The sequence below is a fragment of the Staurois parvus genome, unplaced genomic scaffold (genome assembly GCF_062004578.1).
Source record: "Staurois parvus isolate SC_StPar_1 unplaced genomic scaffold, SC_StPar_1.0 ptg000034l, whole genome shotgun sequence".
Classification (NCBI taxonomy): Eukaryota; Metazoa; Chordata; class Amphibia; order Anura; family Ranidae; genus Staurois; species Staurois parvus.
This window is the reverse complement of record NW_028317830.1, coordinates 2628760-2643784: the sequence shown is the minus strand read 5'-3', so window position 1 is coordinate 2643784 and position 15025 is coordinate 2628760. Positions and strand designations below refer to the sequence as shown.

The 15025-nt window shown below is 47.8% G+C and overlaps 1 protein-coding gene across 1 annotated transcript in view; it reads left to right on the top strand.

Annotated features, from left to right (window-relative positions):
• Positions 1 to 15025, top strand: part of LOC149470701 (uromodulin-like) — an 80626-nt gene that overhangs the window by 53014 nt on the left and 12587 nt on the right. The window contains exons 13-15 of the mRNA XM_089661618.1: positions 3943 to 4191; positions 5154 to 5316; positions 12961 to 13039. Of these exons, the coding sequence (XP_089517744.1) occupies positions 3943 to 4191; positions 5154 to 5316; positions 12961 to 13039 (491 nt within the window). The remainder of the gene's footprint in view (positions 1 to 3942; positions 4192 to 5153; positions 5317 to 12960; positions 13040 to 15025) is intronic.

Sequence of the window (15025 nt, the reverse complement as noted above, 5' to 3'; positions counted from 1 at the left end):
ATCCCTCCAATGGCCTCCACCCCTCTCTGCCAATCCCTGCACTGGCCTCCACTCAGTGTCCTCCACCCCTCTCTGCCAATCCCTCCACTGGCCTCCACTCAGTGTCTTCCACCCCTCTCTGCCAATCCCTCCACTGGCCTCCACTCAGTGTCCTCCACCCCTCTCTGCTAATCCCTCCACTGGCTTCCCATTGCCCAAGGGATACAATTCAAAACATTAACAATAACATATAAAGCGATTTATAACTCTGCCCCAAATTACATCACCGATCTTGTCTCCAAATACCAGCAAACCGTACTCTCCGCTCCTCCCACGACCTCCTGCTCTCTAGCTCCCTTGTCTCCTCCTCCCATGCTCATCTCCAGGACTTCTCCAGAGCTTCCCCCATCCTCTGGAAGTCTCTACCCCAATTTATCAGACTATCTCCTACTCTGCTGACTTTTAGGCGATCTCTGAAAATCTCTTCAGGGAAGCCTATCCTGCCCTCAGCTAATAATGGAATCTTCTACTCTTCCTACCAGTCCATCCCCCACAGTTCCTACTTTTTGTATCACTATCCCCTCCCTCCTAGAGTGTAAGCTCCCAGGATCAGGGCCCTCCTATCCCTCTTGTATTGAACTGTATTGTTGCTGTATTGTCTCCCATTATATAGCAAAGCGTTGAGCAAACTGTTGGAGCCATAAATCCTGTATAATAATAATAATAATAATAATGTCTGGTGCTATCCAGGCTGGCCAGAACTTCATTTTACTAAGGTAACCTCCACAGATTCAGCATTTTAATGAGCAAGAGCATCAAAAACAGCCAAAAAGTAGAACCCATTAAATATGTTTTTCATTGGTTTGTCTTTAATGCCCTATGTATGTTTTAGTATTGGGTTGTTCGCCTTTAAGCCCTGACTATGAAACTTTCAATAACTGCCTACCCTGTCCTTGTCTGATATAGACCATATTCATTTCCTCCCATCTTCTCCTCCATAGTCATGTGAAGGGTGAGCTGAGAAATAAAGAGCCCCTACTGTCACGAATCCCCCACATGCCACTCCCACAGCGACTACCTAACCACGATGCGCACGTGCAGCCGTGACAGGGAGGTAAAGAGGGGATAAAGGGGACTTAACTTTGAATATATAAACCCGTATATAAGATCAGCCGTGACACACTTTCACAGCCTGCACTACCTCTGGTCACCAGCAGATGGAGACTCCAATCCAGCTGGTCGACCACGCACTGGCAGATACAAATCTTACATACAATCTGATGCATTGATTAGAGTTGAGGACCAGCTTAGTAATTACACACCCTTCTAAGGTCCCTCCAGCTACCTGCAGCTTGAACCCTGGTGTTAATCACCCTTCCACTGTTCACCCCCCCCCCCCCGCACCAGACACACCACAAAAGGTAGCCTGCCACCACTCAACAGTTTATCCGCAGAATGGTCTGCTGGGACACCCCACACATACAGATCTCCGTCTGACCAATCTGTTACCCTTTACAATCTGCACGCAATCTGCCCACACACAGTGCAATTGCATACAGATTGGCAATGAGCTTGACCGAGCATTTAAAGGCACTAAAATACAATACAATTTAATCTAATACAATCTAATCTCTCCAATCCAATCTCTCCGAAGATATGATCACGTGCTTAAATACACAGAAGTCACTAATTAGTTTAAGATTTAATTTCCCAAAAGTGGGCAGTGCATAAAATATGTACAAAATATGAAAAGTTACAGAAATACAAAAAATACAAGAAGACACACACATGACAAATTACTATAAAATAAAAGGGAATAAAAGACAGAATAAAACTTTCCCCTGCGACTGGAGCAAGTCAGAAAAGTCAGCAATCCGTTAGTCGATCGACCAGCTCCATATGAATCACAAATGTCCCAATGCCCAGGTACTCCTTTTATGGGGATATGGACATAGGCGGGACATTAGTCCTCGGCCAATCGACCATAGGCGGCTGCTCCTGCACCTGCCCACAGGATGCTCTGGATGCTGACCTGCCCAAGTTCAATCGGGCCAAGACTGGCTTGAGACACCAAGTTGGGGATTGGATTTCCAACACCAGCGCATCAGCCCAATCGCGACAGTACCAAATACCATTCGACTGTCGCCATCCAGCACCACCTAACCATTCCCTGCATTTTCCAGGCATTCTCCCTAATCCACAAATATGATTTTTATATGCAGATGTAGCGCACAGAATGCCCTACAAGAAGAGAGCATGTTCATCTCTCTGCAACTAATATTTTAGCTTTTATGAGAGATTAAAACATACCCCTTTTGATGGATGGATACCTTTAGAACTTTCAATGTCAGGCAGACACCTTGTCTGCTATAATTTCCTCCAAACCAGTTTTCCCAGAAGGAGCCAACCTTATTAACACACAAAAGGTGTCACATCCCCGAAGTCAGGCTTTTCAGAAGGCAAATGCAAATTGATCCAAATTGATGACCACTGTCTGAGTACCTCTGACTGAATATACATCTGTAATGACAAGGACTGAATCTACACCTGATCTACTCAAATCTGTACAATTATGTCACGTGTGAATGCACTTGTAAGGGACCGCCCGGCGGTACCACTAGCACTCCACTGAATAGGCGTCCCCAGCGCACGGAGTCTAAGTCCCAGGGTGCTTGTTCACCAGGGCCCCTGATGGTGGGGATGGACTTGGAGCTCCCTGAGACCAGGTCGTGACTACTGGGTGCGTCCGTCAGTGGTAGTAGTATGCGCAAGGGGCTCCCACGGGGAAGAGTCTGATGTGAGGAGGTCAGAAGACCCCACTGCACGGGATGGATGGATGGATGAGCAAGGTCAGACGGGCCGGGTCGGTAACAGAGAGGGCGGCAAGGTACAAGGCAGCGGGCATAGAATGGTCGGGTCACACGCCAGGTCAGCAAAAGCAGGTCAAATCCAATAGGGGGCATTCAGGAGAGAGGTCAGGCAAAGCAAGGGTCAGAATAGGAGAAAACAGCAAGGTCAGGTACAATCCGGGTCAATAACTTACAGGGTACAGGTTCACAGGATACAGGATGCAGGAAAGACCAGAAGGCACTGAATGACAGCTCAGGGCCATTTAAATATCCCGCCCTGCGCTGCCATTGGTGCCCAGCGGGCGGCCGCGGCTTCTACTGCGCATGCGCGAACTCGAACGCCGCGGCCGGCCCGGACCTAGTGCCCGTGTCCCTGCACAGGGCGGTGCACTGCGCCTGCGCCGGGACCATCGCGGCAGGGATCGGGGAGATCCCTGACAGCACTATGGTTATTATTACATATTGCTACTAATCACATCTTATCTACTCAAATCTTACACGTACATGACACCTACACATGCCTATAATGCTCATATATATTATTCTTTGTGTAATCTGGGTGGTAGGCTGCTTTGGTCATGACCCCAGACCCTCCCCAACTAGATAGGATCTTGTATACAAAAAATACACAAACAATTGCTGCAGAAAGAGCCCCTTGTGTAAACCTTTACTTTTAATTGTACTTTGCATATACTGATATTGTGTGACTATTTGCTTTAATTATCCAATCATGTGCAGAAAAAAAAGGATTTGCTTTTCACATGATAGTAAATTAAAATGTATATTCACAAAATATAATGTGTGAGAATCCTCAACTCCTTTAGTAAATACTCCTCAATATATTCATACCATGCATTCTCCCCATAGTATAGAGTAAGGCTGGCTACAAATCTTCTAACAGTGAGATGTGATTTTAATTTATTCTTTTAAAAGATAGTGGAATAAATGTATGTAGGTACATATAAATGTATGTCTAATATTGCTGGTATGCACCAAAAATACTTTATGTATGCTAAAACAAAGAACCGGCTATCTCTATCTGAGACTATAAACGAAGATGTATTTAGAATTTTTGCTTCTTACATTTTTTAATAATGACTATATTCTGTTACAGCTCGGCTATTATCAATGTCGCTGGAACAGCAAATTTCACAATTACGATGGGTCTCTTCCAGGATTCCAGCTACACCACCCCATATACCACCTCCCAGATGTGGCTGAACTCCTCCTCCATGCTATATGTTGGTGTCATTGTAACCGGAGCTACGGCTTCATCACCATTTGTGGTCGTCATGAAAAACTGCTACGCCACCCCAACAGCTGACAGCTCCTACGGCCCCCGATATGATATCATTACCAACCAGTAAGTTCATTACATGTGTTGTATATTAGAATTCTCAAACTATAACAAGATTTGTCATTGTATCATTTTCCCTGTATTGCCAACACAGAGCGCCCAATTAGATCTGCAACATGGAAAATATGAATATCCCATTGCAGGAATGGCCATTCCCAGGAAAACTGGCTGCATGCTTTGTTAAAATGATATTAAAGGCCTATTTTTTTTTATATAACAAACCTGCTGTGTGCAATGGTTTTGCACAGAGCAGCAAGGATCCTCCTCTTCTCGGGTTCCCCACTGCCGCTCCTAGCCCCTCCCTCCTGTCGGGTGCCCCTTCAGCAAGAAGCTTGCTATGGGGAAACCCGCTGCTCCATGTGTCCATGCACACACGGAGCCATGTCTTCCCCCCCCCTTCACCACTCTTCTCATTGGCTCACTGGTTGGGATTGACAGCAGTGGGAGCCAATGGCCCCTGCTGCTCTCTCAGCTAATAAGGAGAGAGAGAGTCCTAGAATAGCCAAGACTCCAGTGCACATCACTGGATCTAGAGGGGGCTTAGGTGAGTATTGGGAGGGCTGGGGGGAGGCTGCTGCACAGAGAAGGTTTTTTGCCTTCATGCATAGAAAGTATGAAGGTAAAAAACTTTGAGCCTTTACAACCACTTTAAAGTCACTTTACATGTTTCAAGTTGCTATTTGGACAATCTATCAAAAACTCAAAACATAACACAAAGGAAAAGGACACGTTAGAAATGATTTTGTCTTTTTTTTTTTTACATAATGAATGGGCCTCCTATTTGCACTCCCAACCCATTCTACCACTCGCCTGTCAAGTAAAAACATTGGTGTCAGAATCTAATCAATGGTGGAGAACAACCCAACAATGACCTTGCAGATCAGGAAAAAAAAAATTGAAATGATTCCCATTTCTAGCTTGATATGGTTGAAAACATTGTAATCCTTGTCTGATGATATCACTTTTAGATGTCCCAACAAGAATGACTCAACAATCTCTGTCTTGGAAAATGGAGTATCCATTAAAGGTCGCTTTTCACTTCAAGTGTTTACATTTCTGGGAGGCTTAAACCAGATTTATTTACACTGTCAGGTCGGCTTGTGTGACACCTCCAGCGATGTCTGCTCAGCTGTGAGTATTGATTGGTTACATCCATTTCTCTATTTTAAAGTTGGGAATTCCGGAAAAAAGCTGAATCTAAAGTCGAAACCGATACATGGGAACTCTACTGTTACCTGTTTCAGCAACATAACTTCCTTTGTCACCTGTATGAGTTATCATAGTGATGAAGAAGGTTTATTATCTTATAAGCAGGCTAGAGATAGAGATGGGACCAAGGAGCCTGAAAATCTGAAAGTAGTACTGGTGCCCTCTAGATATGTAGTGTAGTAGAATGGTGGGCATCACAAGACAGATTGAAAAGAACTGATTTTGTTGGCAGGTTAAACAGTTTACTATTTCAGCTATGCATAAGTGTAGGCCCGTTGGGTTTCGCTTCAGCTGTCAGAGTTTAGTGTACATTGGAGTTGGGGATATTAGAGTGTAAGCTCTTCTGGCGCAGATGATTGACTCAGTGCTCCCACAGCAACATAATGTGTAATAGCTTTAAATACTAATACTACTACTACTAATAAGGATAATAATATTAACAATATTGTGTGACTGTGGTGGGGCCAGTAGGATAAGTTCTTCTGTTGGTTTACCTTTATGTGGCAAATAGTATAATTTTCTTTGATAAATTAATGAAAAAATTATTAGAAAAGGTGAATCTCAGTTGAAAATTCAAAACCAAATTAAAGGTAAGTTTTCAAAATATAAATAGAAAACAATGGCACATAAATGTAGAAATAATTTGGAATTTATTGGAATGTTTATTACATAACAGTTTAGTAATTGTATTATATAATAAATAATGACTTCATAATAAGTAGGTTCGTTATGTATTGTTACAAATTGAATTGTCCTTGAACAACATACATACACTATATTGCTCCAAGTATTGAGCCGCCTGCCTTTCCACGCACATTAAGTTAATGGCCCCCCAGTCTTAGTCCGTAGGGTTCAATATTGAGTTGGCCCCGCCCTTTGCAGCTATAACAGCTTCAACTCTTCTGGGAAGAGTTGGCACATGGAAGAGTGTGGCGATGGAGACAGCAGCAATGGGAGGCCGTACAGGGACCCATGACACACTCTGGACCTGGCAGCAGCATGAGGAGGCGGTACAGGGGCCCATTACAGATTACGGGCCTGGCAGCAGCATGAGGAGTCGGTACGGGGGCCCATGGCAGATTACGGGCCTGGCAGCAGCAATGGGAAGCCGAACAGGGACCCATGACACACTCTGGACCTGGCAGCAGCATGAGGAGGTGGTACAGGGGCCCATGACAGATTACGGGCCTGGCAGCAGCATGAGGAGTCGGTACGGGGGCCCATGGCAGATTCCGGGCCTGGCAGCAGCAATGGGAGGCCCATAATCTGCCAGCACCCTATGACAAAATGGAACCCACCAGCAGTGTGAGGAGACCTGAAAGTGGCACATGGCAGAGTGTGGCGATGGAGACAGCAGCAATGGGAGGCCGTACAGGGACCCATGACACACTCTGGATCTGGCAGCAGCATGAGGAGGCGGTACAGGGGTCCATGACAGATTACGGGCCTGGCAGCAGCATGAGGAGTCGGTACGGGGGCCCATGGCAGATTACGGGCCTGGCAGCAGCAATGGGAGGCCGTACAGGGACCCATGACACACTCTGGACCTGGCAGCAGCATGAGGAGGCGGTACAGGGGCCCATGACAGATTACGGGCCTGGCAGCAGCATGAGGAGTCGGTACGGGGGCCCATGGCAGATTACCGGCCTGGCAGCAGCAATGGGAGGCCTGTAATCTGCCAGCACCCTATGACAAAATGGAACCCACCAGCAGTGTGAGGAGACCTGAAAGTGGCACATGGCAGAGTGTGGCGATGGAGACAGCAGCAATGGGAGGCCGTACAGGGACCCATGACACACTCTGGACCTGGCAGCAGCATGAGGAGGCGGTACAGGGGCCCATGACAGATTACGGGCCTGGCAGCAGCATGAGGAGTCGGTACGGGGGCCCATGGCAGATTAGGGGCCTGGCAGCAGCAATGGGAGGCCCGTAATCTGCCAGCACCCTATGACAAAATGGAACCCACCAGCAGTGTGAGGAGACCTGAAAGTGGCACATGGCAGAGTGTGGCGATGGAGACAGCAGCAATGGGAGGCCGTACAGGGACCCATGACACACTCTGGACCTGGCAGCAGCAAGAGGAGGCGGTACAGGGGCCCATGGCAGAGTGGCGAAGCGTAAGCAGCTTAAATTGAAGGCCATACAGAGGCCTATGTTAAAAATAATAACATGTTTGGGGCATGATTCATGGCGGATTTAGTCAGTTGTGTCAGGAACTGGTGGTTTGAAATCCAGACTAATCCACGCCTGATTCATTTTCACAAACGTGAGTCTCTCCACACTTTGGGTGGACAGTCGTGTCCTCCGCAGAGTTACAATACCTCCTGCCGCACTAAACACGCGCTCCGATGCCACGCTACTGGCCGGGCATGACAGCCTTTCAAGGGCAAATTCAGCTAGTTGGGGCCAAAGGTCAAGTTTCGTTGCCCAGTAGTCAAGGGGATTGTCTACCTTGGTTGGCAGGGTGCTGTCCAAGTAGGCCCAAGCCTGTTGTTTGAGGTCCTGCTCCAGGTCCACCTGATGCTGCTGCTGCTGCTGCGGCTGGTTAGTAGTTTCCTCACTGCGCTGGTGAAGAAAGCTACTCATCATCGACTGCAGACTGAGGCAGACGCTGCTGGTGGAGCTGCCACTGCTCCTACCACCCCACCCCTCCCCTGCTGCCATGGCAGCGGAACACGAGCGCACAGGGCCCACAGTGTCTGAGGATGGACGTTGGCGCACAAAGGCAGAGACCAACTGAATACATAGGTGGTTTTATAGTACGTTATTTTGGCCTCCCTCTCAGCAGGTGTGAAAAAGGACACCATTTTTGAATGGTAGCGAGGGTCCAACAAGGTGGACAGCCAAAAGTCATCCCTCTGTCTGATGGTTATTATTCGGCTGTCGCTACGCAAGCAACCGAGCATGCTATGGGCCATTTGTGCCAAGGGACTCCCTGCCTCCATCTCCACAGCATACTGCCACGGTGCGTCTGGGTCCTCTGTCTCCTCCTCCTCCTCTACCAGATGCTCCTGCTCCTCCACTCCTGTCCGCTGAGTGGAAAAACCACCCATTTCACTCAATAATTCCTGAGCACCAATGTCCTCCTCTACCTCCTCCTCTTCTTCCTGTCCTGCCCCCACAGGGGTCATGTGGCGTTGAGATCTGTGCGCCACGTCTACTGCACCCTGACCAGCCATTGTTAACAGCATTTGTTCCAGGACGTGCAACAGAGGAATGACGTCATTCATCCCATAGTCCTGCCGACTCACGAATAGCGTGGCCTCCTCAAAGGGCCCGAGCAAGGCGATGCTGTGGAATTCTGTTCTGCCGCTGCAGCTCAAGGAGGGTGTGCTTTGCGGTGTAGGAATGGCTGAAATGCATGCAAAGTTTACGTGACATTTTAAGGATGTCTTGCAGTGGGATGGTGGATTTTAGGAACCGCTTGACAACCAGATTGAACACGTGAGCCATGCATGGCGCATGGCACAACCTTCCTTGACGCAGAGCAGACACCATGTTCTTTCCGTTGTCGGTCAACATGGTTCCGATTTTCAGTTTGCGCGGAGACAGCCATCTGTCGATTTCTCTGTTCATTACACTCAGAAGTTCCTCCCCTGTGTGACTACGTTCGCCAAGGCATACCAGGTGCAGCACAGCGTGACACCGTTGCGCCCTGCACATGTGATATGCCGGTCGGGTAATGGGACTTGGCACGGGGGTGGCGGCTGAGGACACGGCGGAAGAAGAGGTGGTAGAGGCGGACATCTTTGCCGGACCAAGGATGTGCAAACGTGGAGGCAAAAGCGGCGTGACCTGTCCAAGTTGCTGGTGCGGCTGTGCCGGCACCACGTTCACCCAGTGGGCCGTAAATGACATGTACTGTCCCTGACCGTAGTTACAGCTCCACACGTCGGCGCTGCCGTGCACTTTGGCAGAGACCGACATGCTCAAAGACTGGCACACCATCTCTTCTACATGTGAATGCAGGGCTGGCACTGCCTTTTTGGCGAAGAAATGACGGCTTGGCACTCTCCACCGCGGCGCGGCACAAGCCATCATTTCTCGGAAAGGTGCTGAGTCCACCACTTGGAAAGGGAGGGACTGCAGCACCAGCAACTTGGACAGGAGGACGTTCAGCTTCTGCACCGTCGGGTGCGTGCTCGCAAACTGTTGTCTCTTGGAAACGGATTCCAAGAAAGACTGCTGACGGAATCCGTGAAGAGGAGTAGCAGGAGAAGGAGCATCTGAACGAGCGGAAGATGTCAACGAGCGACAACTCCCCTCAGCAGAGGTGTTGGAGCCTTGACTGGATTATAGAGGGCGATTGACGTCGGGTGACGGAGCAAGTAACGGAGCGGGTGATGGAGCGGGGGCTGGGGCAGGCAGAACCGCTGTATCTTTATCACGGTTTTCCCAGGCCACCGAATGGCGACGCTGCATATGCTGACGCAACGCTGTAGTCCCAACATGGGCCCCCTGGCCACGCTTGACTTTCTGGCCACATAGTCGACATACGGCTACGTTTACTTCCTCGGGCGGCTTGACGAAAAATTGCCACACCGCCAAGTAGGAAACTTTGCCCCCGATACTCCTCACTGGCTGACTGCTACTTCCTCCGTGCACACCGGCACCACTACTGGCCGTGGTGGTAGGCTGCAGTGGAGCTGGTGCTCTACTCCGTGGCCGTTTGCCTCCACTGACACTGCTGCGACCCTGCTGCCTCCTGGGCAACCCACCGACTGTTTTGCTCGCTGCCAAGCTGCCACCCTCTTCTCCTGATGATGCGGAAGCAATAGCCTGATGACGACGAGGCTGCCAAGTGCGATCAGCCTCATCATCATCAATTAGGGTCTCCGCCTCACTACTAGCCCCCTCGGCTGCGTGTGGGTCAGGAGACAGACCTGTCTCTAGACCGGCTACCGAGCCACTGTCCTCGCCAGTACTTCTTCGCCTGGCTGCTGAAGAGGCGGATGTCTCCCCCCGTTCCTGACCGCCCTCTGTTAGCTCTTCCTCACTGTACAGTGGGGCTGAGCCCACAGCATGCGATACTTCGCTTGGTGAGGGAACAGCAAAGGACAGGGGCAGGTAGAGGACACGTGATTTCAGTGGGCTTGCTCCCGGGCCATGCCAACTAACGGTTGTGTCTGACGTACCCACCGACCGTTGGCTGTAGGTGTCAGAGGTGACCTGGGAAGAGGAAGACGACCGAGCCAACCAATCGATGACGGTAGGGTTGTCGGTGGAGACACGACCGCTGGATGACACCGGGAGCACTGGCCTCTGGCTGCGACTAGTGCTGCCTCGACCCCTTCCTCTGCTGCCACGTCTGCTCGCTCCTGAAACATTGCCTCCTCTGCCACTCCTCTGCGTGTTGTCTGACATACTCTTTAATTCAACGATTCTGTGTCCCTGAGTAACAATTCTGTGTCCCTGAGTAACGATTCTGTGTCCCTGAGTAACGATTCTGTGTCCCTGAGTAACAATTCTGTGTCCCTGAGTAACAATTCTGTGTCCCTGAGTAACAATTCTGTGTCTGTCCCTGAGTAACAATTCTGTGTCCCTGAGTAACAATTCTGTGTCCCTGAGTAACGATTCTGTGTCCCTCAGTAACAATTCTGTGTCCCTGAGTAACAATTCTGTGTCCCTGAGTAACAAAATCTGTGTCTGTCCCTGAGTAACAATTCTGTGTCCCTGAGTAACAATTCTGTGTCCCTGAGTAACAATTCTGTGTCACTCAGTAACGATTCTGTGTCCCTCAGTAACAATTCTGTGTCCCTGAGTAACAATTCTGTGTCCCTGAGTAACAATTCTGTGTCTGTCCCTGAGTAACAATTCTGTGTCCCTGAGTAACAATTCTGTGTCCCTGAGTAACAATTCTGTGTCCCTCAGTAACGATTCTGTGTCCCTCAGTAACAATTCTGTGTCCCTGAGTAACAATTCTGTGTCCCTGAGTAACGATTCTGTGTCCCTGAGTAACAATTCTGTGTCCCTGAGTACTGATTCTGTGTCCCTGAGTAACGAGTCTGTGTCCCTGAGTAACAATTCTGTGTCCCTGAGTAACAATTCTGTGTCCCTGAGTAATGATTCTGTGTCCCTGAGTAACAATTCTGTGTCCCTGAGTAACGATTCTGTGTCCCTCAGTAACAATTCTGTGTCCCTGAGTAACAATTCTGTGTCTGTCCCTGAGTAACGATTCTGTGTCCCTGAGTAACAATTCTGTGTCCTTGAGTAACAATTCTGTGTCCCTGAGTAACGATTCTGTGTCCCTAAGTAACGATTCTGTGGCCCTAAAGTCTCTCTGGCCCTAACTCTGTCCCTAATACAGAGAGGTCTGTCTCTGTTGAATGACCGGAGGCTAATGGAGAATTGTAAGATGGCCGCAATTTATAGCTCCACCATTACACAGTGCTGGCTGGCTGGCTGCTGATTGGCTAATGCGATCACATGTCATGAATGAATGCATTATGGGCCAGCGCGCCTTGTCTGCGCGCCTTCCCAGAGATCCCCGCTCCGTCGCCACACATGTCGCCGCCATTTTTGGGAAAATTCGATTTGTGCATCCGAAGTTTGCTAATTTTCGGATTCGGCGCGAATCGAATTTTTCCTGATTTCGAAACGAATTCCACTTCTTTATGTTCGATTCGCTCATCTCTAGCCGCAACCATAAGGTGCTAATGGCATCACAGATGATCCACCAGTCTAGAAGCTGATGTTTACCATTTTGTTTTGTTTTTTCTTTTGAAAGGTCACTTTTAGTACATCCTACAGGAACACTTCAACCACAAGCATGACATTTAATGGAATTAGGCATTTTTAGGCTTCCCTCTGAGCCAGCTTTATTTATTTTGGTAGGATACATGTCCTCCAGGGCAGTACACGGCTATCCATGCCTTTTGTTTGACAATCTCTTGCCTATTAGCCTTGAAAATGGAGAGAGCTGATTTTCAAGATTCACCTCCCATTGAATTCAGTGGGTTTCACATTAAGTTTGCTATTTGAATTGAAAGTTGAACCCATGGACATTCACCCACCACTAGAGGCAGCAGATTGAATTGTGATATTAATACTCAATACTGATCTTCCTTTTTAGAAAATCCAGAATGATCTGCAAAATCAGTTCCAAGTGTATACCCATTATTAAATGTTTTGGTACAAGAATTCTTTTTATGGATAGTATAAAATACATTGGTTTAACATTTGGTAATTCTAAAAAACTATAAAGAGAACAATAATCTAAAGCCTTAGAGGTTTCCACAAATACAATCAAGAGAAGCCCTATAGAGTGTCTAAGACACTCTTTAGAATTCAGATGTGCCTTTACATGACATGTAGGTGTGCAGCAGCGGGGAACTTTGTATCCTGGGGTGGCAGGGCCTGATGGGGATTTAGCTGTGATTGACAGCAGGCAGTGGGTGGATCCCTAGCCAACATACAGCCTACTATAGGCTATAGAATCCGCCCCCAGACTGCTGTCAGGAGAGAGCGGACCTGATGGAGAACTAGTGTCTCAGCTTCCCCATCGGGCTCCACCCATTGGAAAATCACTAGTTCTTAATGATTTGATGGCCCATTTTCTGATTCTAGAGTTGCCCTGCCATGAGATCAGCTTCGGTGGGCAATAATGATGTGCAAAATATGACTATTGGACCTATACACCAGAAAGGTAAGATTTATTTTTAATAAAGAATATTTTTAGAAATATTTGATGTATCCTATACTGCAGTGTTTCTCAACCTTCTTTTAGTCAAGGCACCCTTTAAAGTTATGGACAATCTTGGGGCACCCTTTAAAATGATGCACCGTCTCAAACCACCCCATTCTAAAATGTAAAAAAATATTCTAATAGTTTTACCTAATGCAGCAACTCCCGCACATGTAGGACACCCAGTGCTAGAGGTGATTTGTTCCTCAAAAGCAAACACATTTTTGCACACTGGTACTGAATAATATTCCAACGTTTCTCTTCTCCCTCAATTTCTATCTATCATTCAGCTAATTTGACCCCATTACTGAGAGAGAGAAGGGGGCAGGGGAGGGTTAAACAAGGATGTTGTGCAGGCGAATGACATCCTCCATGTCACCTGATGGCTTCATTGGTTGTTAAGATGCAGCATCTAGAAGATTGTAATGGTGCGCAATGAAAATCTATGGCTTTGTGTAGCCAAAAGGCAGGCTGGATCCACTTGCTGGCTTTTATACAAATGTTGGACAATTTTAAGGCATATTGCCAAGACACCCCTGAAGAAACATCAAGGCGCCCCAGGGTGCCTGGGCACCCTGGTTGAAAAAGGCTGCTATTCTGTACATTTATATGTGTATATCTAGTCCTAGTGCACAAAACACTTGTGGAATAATGCTCAGCAAAAGGAGTTGTTAGTAATACAGTACGGGACCTAAGAACTTTAGTCATTCCACTTGATATTATGCAGCTACCTTCAGGTGAATGGACGCTGGCAAAAAAAGAGAATGCTTGTCTCACTCTGATGGTGACAACTTCGCCGCAAGGGCAGCTGGATCTTCTCGCTGTTGCTCAACAGTTCCTTTCTCAAGGGGTAATCACCGCTATACTAAAATGGGAACATTTCTACTCAAATCTTTTTACATTTGGCAAAGAAAATGGAAGAGTTTGTCCCATTCAGGGTCTAAAGACTCTTAACATGTTCAGAATTTCTACATGGAAACTGCCAGGCCAATATTCACCCCCACCCCCACCCTTTTCTGGGAGATTTTCGCTTCAGTAGACATTTAGGAGACCTATTAGCACATTAACTTCTATCCTTCCCATCAATGCTTTTGCAGTGGGTGATCAGCATTACCAATTTGTGAAATGTCCCGATGTAACTACAGTTCACCAATTTGTCTCCCTTCACCTTTGCCTGTCCTTGGCGCCTAAAGGTTTTCAAAAAGGTGCTTGCTCCAGTCTTAGCTCTGCACTCAAGGGATTCATGTTGTAGATCAGCGTTTTTCAACCACTGTGCCGCGGCACACTAGTGTGCCGTGAGATATTGTCTGGTGTGCCGTGGGAAAAATTGCAATTTCATCCGTAACATGTGGCCTCGGCTCACAAATAGACCAATCATTAGAACAGCAATGGGCAAACTACGGCCCGCGGGCCGTATACGGCCCGGCGGACCTTTTATTCTGGCCCGCGGAGCGTGATACTGTCAGGATGATCTGTCCCCCTCGACGTATCTGCGCATGTGCCGGAGATCGCCGATCGGCTGCTAATGCCTGAAACTGGCACATGCGCAGATACGTCGAGGGGGACAGATCCTCATAGGAGACAGATTTTCATGCTACACCGGAACGGCGAGAGGAACGCGCGGAGCAAAGGTAAGTGAATTGACACAGGGGGGGCTTGGGGAGTTAATATGGGGGATGAATTAATATGGGGGATGAATTACTATATGGGGGATGAATTACTATGGGGGATGAATTACTATAGGGGGGATGAATTGCTATGGGGGATGAATTACTATATGGGGGATGAATTACTATGGGGGATGAATTACTATATGGGGGATGAATTACTATAGGGGGGATGAATTACTATGGGGGATGAATTACTATATGGGGGATGAATTACTATAGGGGGGATGAATTACTATATGGGGGGTGAATTACTATATGGGGGATGAATTACTATGGG